This window comes from Adiantum capillus-veneris, chromosome 21 (genome assembly GCF_014529385.1).
Source record: "Adiantum capillus-veneris isolate H3 chromosome 21, ASM1452938v2, whole genome shotgun sequence".
Taxonomy (NCBI): Eukaryota; Viridiplantae; Streptophyta; class Polypodiopsida; order Polypodiales; family Pteridaceae; genus Adiantum; species Adiantum capillus-veneris.
This window is the reverse complement of record NC_140951.1, coordinates 88,711,001-88,721,089: the sequence shown is the minus strand read 5'-3', so window position 1 is coordinate 88,721,089 and position 10,089 is coordinate 88,711,001. Positions and strand designations below refer to the sequence as shown.

The 10,089-nt window shown below is 46.7% G+C and overlaps 1 protein-coding gene across 1 annotated transcript in view; it reads right to left on the bottom strand.

Annotated features, from left to right (window-relative positions):
- Window positions 1–1,017: 1,017 nt before the first annotated feature.
- The window catches only part of LOC147431314 (Nitrilase/cyanide hydratase and apolipoprotein N-acyltransferase family protein), a 148,168-nt gene continuing 139,096 nt past the window's right edge, over window positions 1,018–10,089 (bottom strand). Inside the window, exon 10 of the mRNA XM_086493921.1 lies at window positions 1,018–1,354. Coding sequence (XP_086350047.1) covers window positions 1,282–1,354 — 73 coding nt within the window. The 3' untranslated portion in view covers window positions 1,018–1,281. The remainder of the gene's footprint in view (window positions 1,355–10,089) is intronic.

Genomic DNA, 10,089 nt, shown 5'->3' with positions numbered 1-10,089 from the left:
TGCTCTTCTCCTCTTCCAATGTGGTGTGCACGATATGTAGCCCCTTTGTGTGTCTTCCCGTGCTGCTTTATAGAGGTTCTTGACCACCTCCACCCAACCCTCCTACTTGGCTTCAATGGACTCGATAATTGCCTTGTCTTCATATCAGTTTGCTTGGCAAGTGCTTTGGTAAGCACTTCCTTCATGACTTCTCTTCTTCAAGGATCTCCCTTACTTCTCAACCTAATTGATCTCATAAAGAGCCTCTTCTCCTTTGAATATGTCAACCTCCCCTTGAATTTTGGCTTTCTCCATCTTCCATTGATACCTCTCCTGCTCCTAATATAGGCATGTGAGGATGGAGTTTATGTTTGTATCTATCCATGTTCTTGCACATAGGGCAATGTGTGTGTACATGTGGTGTATGTGGGTAGGGGGTGTGTGGGAGATGTATGCTTGAGAGAGAGAGAGAGAGAGAGAGAGGGAGAGGAAATTTTTACCATTGTAAAAACAGACCCAAGAGACTTCAAAGATCTATCTGACCAGTCTTGAACTCAAGAGAGAGTATAGAGTACATTAGGTTTCAGATGGTCATGTGCACTTGTTGAGTGGCTTGTTTCTACTATAGCTCTCCATTGCCTTCTTCCTTCTCATTTTGGTCATTCAGCTCTTTGATTGCATATCTCTATGATGTACCTCTGCATCCCAGGTGTGCACATGTTATATCCCATGGGGTTTTTGAGTGGCAGTTTACTTGTAGTGTCTACGGGCTTCTTGTGATGCCTTTGGGCTTTCATGTATTTTTGCTGATGTAGTACAAAAAATAAAGCCCTCCCATAGAGAGAGAGAGAGAGAGAGAGAGAGAGAGAGAGAGAGGGAGGGATGGGGGGGCGGACAATCCCAAGAGACCTCAAAGATCTATCGGATGAGTCTAGAAACTAGACACATACGAATAACTCACTTGATGGGCCTTGAAATGACCTTCCTCCTAATGTGATTTGCCATTTCAATCTCTTTACTGTAACATGAAGAGTGATATAGCCATTGAACATTTATTTAGCAAGTTAAAATGCTTCAGTCAAATGCATCAGGGGGTAAAATTTCAAGCTTTGCATCTGATTTCAATAAACAAACATATAGATGCTACACATTTATCATGTACAGAAATGGATATGCCCCACATGGGCCCTTCCCATAGCTCAATTTAAGCTTTGAGAGCAAGATTTCTGCACTCATCTACACTAAGTTCTGCCATTGCCTCTCTGACACTTTCTTTACAAAATCATATTCAGACCAAATGAATCATTCCTGCCTGGTAACATCCACAAGGCAATATAAGTCTCCTCTTCTCTGTTTCTCCAGCGGAATGAAGGTCCTAATCAGCAGAAAATTGAGATTCTCAGCAAAAAAGAACATTTTACATGAAATATCTGTTTGTGGAAAATCCTTTTACCAATATAAACAACAGAAAGATTCATTCCAAAGTGCAGCATGAGATGCACAGATGCTGATACCTGATGTATGCAGAGAACTCCATAGTATGATGCACACAAACGGGTGCACATTTACACAAACCAACTCACATTTCTGCATGCACATGCAAAAAGCATGTCGAAGCACTTGCCTCCTCCCTGTTAAACACAGAAAACCCTAACGCTATCAGCGGGCTTGTCTTCCCAATATGCTCAAAACCCTGCATAGGCTCTTGCTGCCGTGCACAAGCCATATAACACCGACCACTGCAGAATTACCACCGCTGGGACCTGGGAGCTGCTGCTCTGCTTGCAAAAGGATTAAGTAGCATTCGTTGTAGGGTGGTTCACTTTGCCCTCATGCCTTCAGAGACTTGGAGCAAAGTACTGCATCTGGGCTTTCACATTTCATTCGAGGCTCACCGACAAGTACATGGAATCTTCAGATAGTCATGTTCTTTGCAGTAATACTGGGGTTTCAGACACTCTCAAGGCCATTCAGCAATATGTGTGTGTGTGTGTGTGTGTGTGTGGAGAGAGAGAGAAATGAAATGAAATGTTATATAACGTCCCAAAGTGACCTATGAGACCAGAAAGTTACAATGTGGTGGATCTGATACAAAGTCAGAGTAACAAAATAACAACATAAACAAAATAAAAATACTATGGAATCCTAAGCTGCTCGATGTGAACTAATCAAAGTAAGCAGCTGGCTGGGATAGCTAAATAGCTAAATCACAAGAGATCCAGCATCGGTCATTGGTGGATCTCATCAATCTCCTCCATGTTCACATCCTAAGCTGCTCGATGTGAACTAATCAAAGTAAGCAGCTGGCTGGGATAGCTAAATAGCTAAATCACAAGAGATCCAGCATCGGTCATTGGTGGATCTCATCAATCTCCTCCATGGTCAGTAGTCTGACCGGGCGTCGTGCATGCCTGGCCAAAGTGATCTGAATCCTCTGATGCAGCCTCCGTCGATGCTGTGGAGTCCTCCGTAGTCATGGGCATCTGGATCTCCCCAGCTCAATCACTTGGTCGATCAGTGTGCCTCTGGTGCGAGACGAATGTGAGCTCTGCTGTGGTAGTAGCTCCTTTGGCTGTCCAGTGTCTGCTCTAAAGAAATCTGTGATCCGTCTCTAAAACTGGCTAGCCTCTCCTCTCATCAGACTCTCTCTATGTCTGCGCAGCTCGAGCAAGAACAAACCCAGGCATCTCTGATCCTCGTACCCCATGACTCGTTGGAGAGTGGTCCAAAACCCTCTTTGAACAAGCAATGGAAGCGGCCTTGTATCTCGTAGTAGACGGGGCAGCGGCATGTGTAGTGCAACTCTCTCTCAGGCTCCATGTCACACAAGGGGCATGTCCTAGCCTCTGCTGGTACTCCGCTGTATCTCCCAGTCTCATTCCGCAGATGGTGTGAAGATGTGCGTATCTGGCCAATAGCACATCGTATCCCATGAGACAGGTGGGTGTCCATGTATCTGGGTCTTGTTTACAAAACCGTCCTCCGTAAGCTAGAGAAGATGCTCTCTGTAGAAAGCCATCTTCGTGCCCAGCTCCTATGCTGGCTGTATCCATGTCCTCCTGGTGTCTAGTTGTGTCGAGTCCTGGCGGATGAGCCTGGTGATATCAGACTGTGTAAGAGTGAGAGATGGTGCATCCAGTGAGTACTGGAAGGGTGGCAAACTGTCTATGCTGAACCCATGCACCTGAAACCACGATGTCATCTCCCCATACCAGCATGTTGTATCTCCCTACATGGCTAACTATCGAGAGGACTCAAGTGCAAGGCGGGCATATCTGTCTTTGGGAAGTTCCCACATGCGGTGTATGAAGGAGACTGATCTGGTGAGCGCCTCAACCACTAGTGGGGGGGCCGCTAGCTCTACTCGGATAATGGCACGTGGTACTGAAGCCTTGGCTCTAATGAGCCGTGAGATCATAGAGACCAAAGGTTTCTCCATGTCCCCCCATCCATCCGTGCGACCTGACCTCCCGTAATGATCCAATGAAGGTCCCCATATCTCAGCTCCATAGAGCAATGCAGAAGCCACCAAAGTGTCAAAGAGCCAGAACTTCATCCGAGGCTCTTGAAACTGAACCTACGGACACATCCTCTCCAATCTACCCAACGCTGCAGGGGCTCTAGTCAATCTGGTCTCTGCTGCTCTCCTCAATGAAAATGCTGGTCCACTAAAAACCACTCCAAGGTAGGTGTAAGCATCTGTATACTCCACTGTCTCCTGGCCGTATGTGAATGTAGGTGCTGACCTCCTGATCCACTGTGGGGTGGTATTAAACACCATAACCTTGGTTTTACCAAGGTTGACAGACAAACCACTTTCGTGGGCAAACCTATACAAAGCATCCAAGTGACGTTGCATCCCCTCCGGAGAGTCGGAGATCAGCACAATATCATCAGCATATAACAATAGTGGAATCCATGTCCCTACCAACTGTGCACCTCTATCACCATCGCTCTCAATGTAGTCAGAAACCTCATCCACATACATACCAAATAGACAGCACAATATCAACAGCATATAAAAACAACGGAATCCACGTCCTAGTCAACTGAGCTCCTCTATCACCTCCCCTCTAAATGTAATCAGAAACCTCATCCACATACATGCGAAGGAGCATCGGATATAGCGGGCATCTCTGCTTCACCCCAATAGTGGAGTGAACTACATCAGATAAACCCTCTGGGTGCGAACCTGTCCTCTCACTGACCTATAGAGTGCCATAATTCCCCAAATCAGCTCTGTGAGTACCCCTATCTCTAGGCATTATGTCAAATGCTTGCAAAAATCCACAAAGCTACAATAAATCCTCCCCCCATGTGATCTACCCTCCTCAAGAATAGCTCTAAGCGTCAGAATGTGATCAAGAGTAGAAAACCCCTGCCTAAAACCTGCATGTCCCACTGCTCGCATGGCTGCTCTATGTGACCATCTGCTCAACTGCTGCTCAAGAATGGTTGCATAGAATTGTACCAATGTGTGCCCAATCATAATAGTACGATAGTTCAAGGCTCCGTAGGGTCCCCTGCCCTGAGGATAGGCACTATAGTAGACAAGCTCCAAGTGTTGGGTAGACCCTCACACATTCCACGGTTGAACATCATTGCTAGAAGCTCTGCAAGCATATCCCTAGCATGTATAAAATGCTCTGCTACTAAGCCCTCATGATCATAAGCTCTCTCAGCCCTCATCTTGTCAATGGATTTCCTTGCCATCTCTACAACAAAGAAATCACAAGTATGTGGGCATGGCTCTAGGGGGTCTAGAAGCGGTGGCTATCCAAGAACCGTGTACAAAGATTTCGCATACTAACCCCATACCTCCACGAGGAGATGAGTGCTCATGGAAGAGTCTCCATGCCTCCTTTGAGTCCCGACTCAAGAATAGCTAGTAAACATCGTGCTCTAACTGAGCCAAGAAAGCCCGCTTCTTTTGTCGCATTTGGCATCGGATGACTCCCAATAGTACCTCTCTATGGAGCCGTGCTCTCATGTCTCTACACTCCTCATCGTCCCAGCTATATTGGGGCATACTATGTCTCTGCTTAGGCTGAGTGTGAGAGTATGCCTCTCGTACTGCATCACGCAAAGTCTTTGTCAATATGTGAGTGAGCTCATCTAGAGGGCGGCCCGGCTCCTCAGTGCATTAAGCGTCCGTAAATCCCATCAACGTAAACACAATAAGTCTGTAAGGTAAAAATATATCGAGTAGGTGCTGCACATCGTGGCTGCTGGTGGGTAGTAGTGAACTGAAAGGATCTGGTCCATGTCAAGAGAGCATGATCTACTGCTATGCCAATGGGTTAGGGTCCATCTATGAAATCCTGTATATATGGGATAAGCTCGGCTGAGCCATGGAATAATCCACTGTGCTAGCTCCATGTCTATGTGGGAAGCAAGTAAACCCACTTGCTGCGGGAAATTGCTGTAGGCCATTAAGTATGGCCAGTCCAAGTGAGGCCCCACCTCCATCAGATATCTCCCGTACTCTGTGTACTCATCCTGTGAGTGTCTATCAAGCCCCATATCGCTGAAATCTAGCTCTCTTAGTATCTCATCTGAGGTATCATAAAAAATGTCTGATGATTTCTCGTGCAGGCATTAAAGTCCCCCAAGAGAATGACGTCATCATCCTCGAAAACTCCCAAATGTCCTTGTCGGATATGGAGAAAGCGGGCTGTCCCACTGTTATCGGGGAGCACCATCTCACAGCTAGGGAACGTCGGAACGGCGTTCCGGGGAGTACTCATGGCCCGGAACGGCAAACCGTTCCGGACAAGCATGTGATACCGAAACGGCACACTCAGAACGGCTTGGAATGGGTAGATTTTCAAATTTGGGTGTTTTATCTTGTGAGCCTCCCCCTTATTGAATGCCCCTCCTCCCACCCCTTACTTGCACAATGCACACAAGCTTTCAAGGGCCAAGGCTCAAGCTCTACACTCTGGAGTCTCAACTCTCAAGCTCTAGCCTCTTTCAAGCTTTCAAGTCTAGACTCTCTCTCTCTCTCTCTCTCTCTCTCTCTCTCTCTCTCTCTCTCTCTCTCTCTCTCTCTCTACTTTCAAGCTCTCTCCCTCTCCCCCTCCCTCTCTTCCCATCTCAAGCTCTCAAGTCCACGCCACACAGGTTTGCCATAGTAAGGTTGAATGGTCTTCAAATCAAGTTTTTTGTGAGTATTAGAGTCAAAGGACTCTAATACTACTTCTATTCAATCACACACAACTAAAAATTGTATTATTTGGTGTTTTTATGCCTCCCGTTCCGCGTCGTTCCCGTTCCAGACCGCTTTGCCATGTTCCGGAGGGATCCCGTTCCCGTTCCGCATTCTGGGTAACTTTGGACTGTCCTCCTAGGTGCAGCATACACTTTATGTGCTTGGGGCAAAGTAACATATACCTATCTCAGCCCTCAATCTCACCCACATGTATCTAGCCTATTCATATCTCCGAACAATGTGCACAAGCAGCTATAACTCCTCTCTGAATAGGACTCATACTCCTTTTGATCCTCTGCCCCTGTGTTTTGATCTTGTCTATGCTTGACAAGCTCTCTCCCACCTATATGCAGTTACATGTGGCATAAGATGTCCCGGTGCCTGGCGTGTCTCTGAGTAAAAGACGATGTCTCTCCTTGTAAAGCTATCCTCAAATGCCCTACACCAAGACAAAGTGACCCATTACAATTCCATGATGCCATCTTTAATGTGGTCCCATAGGTCTTTAATGTGACCCACTACACCAAGACAAAGTGACCCATTACAATTCCATGCTGCCATCTTTAATGTGGTCCCAAAGGTCTTGCACATCATGCGGAGCTTCGCTCCAATATCACCATCCTTCCATCTTGGTAAAAAGAAATTTACCTTTTTCCCTTGCCGCTCTAATATTCGGTATTACCTCTTGCATATGAGCAATCTACAAGAGCATGAGGTCATCTCCAAGAAAGATACCCGTCTTCGTAAGTGTTGGTCTCTTCTTCAAAAAGTCCTTCGCTTCCATGGAGGGGAAACAAAGGATAAGTGCCCTTTCCTTTGAGGTTTCCCCCTTGCTTCCACTTTGCTTATTACCGACTCTCCAAGCCCTCCTATGCGTCGGCTCATAAACCCCCATCATACTCATGAGTTCTTTAACCTCTTCATCAACATTATCTTGGTCCTTGAGGCCACAAACCCTCACATGTAAGGCATGCACACACCTCCTTTGCTCCTCTTCTAGTGTCAAGCTAATGATGGTAGGTGTGGGGGTTGTTTCTTTGCCTTTTCCTTTATTGGCGATCTCAATATATTTCTCGGCCTCGTTCGCTTTCCGTTGGTCTTTGTAATAACATCCACCCAAGAAGTAGTTATTTCTTTGCGACGTGCGTTGCTCCTCTCCTTCTTTGACGACCCGCACTTGTTCTTTAATCGTGTTAGAGTTCTTCAATTACTGAGGGTTGAAGCTCTCCCTCTTCGAGTGTGTTTCGTGATCGCACCTCTGCAAGTTCCTTCTTGAGTAACGCGATCTCCTCCAACCGTCACACGATCCTCAAGTGTGTTTATGTGCTTTCTTAGACCAACGTGTGTTCTTCGAGTGTCTTTATTGTGCCTAGGAGGTTGCGTTTAATCTTGTTAATGGTCTCACGCATTTTTGCTTTGGATTTTAGAATGGCATCCTCTAGAGGGTCGTTCTTGCCATTTTGCTTCCTCATGTTTGAGAACAACGAGAGAGAAATGAAACGTTATATTAACGTCTTCAAAAGGCAACATGACCTATGAGACCAAAAAAGTTACAACACGGTGAATCTATTACAATGTCTGAGTACCAAAAATTAAAAGAAAAGGTACTGAAATGGAACTGTGTGGGATCTGAGTAGGGAGGGGTGAAAGTAGTGGATGAGGGCTAATATAACACACTGTGGGTATGTGTGTGGTACAAGATGAGCAGGGTATACAATCCTCAAAAGAGCTAAATCACAAGAGATCCATCAACGGTTCGCTGGCGGACCTCACCAATCTCCTCCATGGTCAGTAGTCTGACCGGGTGGCGTACATGTCGGGCCAAAGTGGCCTGAATCCTCTGATGCAGCCTCCGGCGATGCTATGTAGTCCTCCGCAATCGTGGGCGTCTGGATCTCCCTAGCTCAGGATCAACGTGAATCTGGTATAAAGAGAATGTGAGCTCTGTTGCGGTAGCTGCTCCTCCGGCTACCCAATGCACGCTCTAAAGAAGTCTGTGATCCGTCTTTGAGACTAGCTAGCCTCTCCTCTCATCCAGCTCTCTCTATGTGTCTGCAAAGCTCGAGCAAAAACAGTCCCAGACATCTCTGATCCGCATACCCCATGACTCTAGAGAGTGGTCCAAAGCCCTCTCTGAACAGGCAATGAAAGCGGCCTCGTATCTCATAGTAAACTGGGCAATGACATGTGTAGTGCAACTCTGTCTCTGGCTCCATGTGACATAGGGGACATGTCCTGGCCTCTGTTGGTACTCCGTTGTATCTACTAGTCTCGACCCGAAGCTGGTGTTAAGATGTGCATATCTGGCCAATAGCGCATTGTATCCCATGAGGTAAGTTGGTGTCCATGTATCTGGGCCTCGTCACAAAACCATCCTCAATAAGCAGGAGAAGATGCTCTCTATAGAAAGCCATCTTCATGCCCAGTTCATGCGCCGGCTGTATCCAAGTCCTCTTGATATCTAGCTGAGTCAAGTCTCGGAGGATGAGCCTGGTGATCCCGGACTGAGTAAGAGCCAGAGATGGGGCATCCAATGAGTATTGGAAAGGGGGCAATTTGTCCATGCTAAACCCACGCCCTTGAAACCAATGATGTCATCTCTCCATACCATCATGTTGTATCTCCCTGCATAGCTAATTGTCAAGAGGACTCAAGTGCTAGGTGGGCATATCTATCTCTGGGGAGGTCCCATAAGCGGTGTATAAAAGAGACTGATCTGGTGAGCGCCTCAACCACTAGTGGGGGTGCAGCTAGCTCTGCTCAAATAATGTCATGTGGTATTGAAGCCTTGGCTCTAATAAGACGCGAGAACATAGAAACCAGAGGCTTCTCCATGTCTCTCCATCCATCAGTGCGACCCAACCTCCCATGATGGTCCAAAGAGGGCCCCCATATCTGAACTCCATAGAGCAACACGTAAGCCACCGATGTCAAAAAGCCACAGAGAGAGAGAGAGAGAGAGAGAGAGAGAGAGAGAGAGAGAGAGAGAGAGAGAGAGAGAGAGAGAGAGAGATGAAATGAAATGAAATGTTATATTAACGTCTTCAAAAGGCCAAAATGACCTATGAGACCAGAGCGTTACAATGTGGTGGATCTGATACAAAGTCAGAGTAATAAAATGAAATACTATGAGATGAAATGAACTCCTAAGCTAGCAAGTGAGAAATAAGCAGCCAGCCAGGATAGCTAAATCACAAGTCATAAGAGACCCAACATTGGTCGCTGGCGGATCTCATCAATCTCCTCCATGGTCAGCAATCTGACCAAGCGTCGTGCATGTCTGGCCAAAGTGATCTGAAACCTCTGATTGTAACCTTCGTCGATGCTGTGTAGTCCTCCGTAGTCGTGGGCGTCTGGATCTCCCCAACTCAGTCGATCGGTCGATCAGTGTGCCTTTGGTGTGAGGCGACAAGATCTGCTGTGGTAGTAGGTCCTCTGGGTGTCCAGTGTCTGCTCTAAAGAAGTCTGTGATGTGTCTCAAAGAGAGAGAGAGAGAGAGAGAGAGAGAGAGAGAGAGAGAGAGAGAGAGAGAGAGAGAGTCACAAACTGATGACGTGGTAGCAGACAGTGCGGACGGACAGATGACGTGGCAACAGGTAGTACAGATTTCCGTGATTTGCGTTGGCATGCTGACGTGGCAGACAATACGAACTTCTGCGTTTTGCGATGACAGCTGCTGACGTGGCAGGCTATACGGATTTCTTCAAATTACGCTGACTGCTTTTTGGGTAGTTTTTGGACAAGATGCTTTTGAGTTTATTGCTTTTGGAATAAACAGCTTTTGGGGCTCTTTTTTTGGGGCATCTCTTGTAAGAATAAAAGAGCCCTAAGGGCCTCACTTCTCAGAGCATCTGGACGCAGAGTCTGAGAGAAAGGACCCTGCATGAGTTGTACTTTGC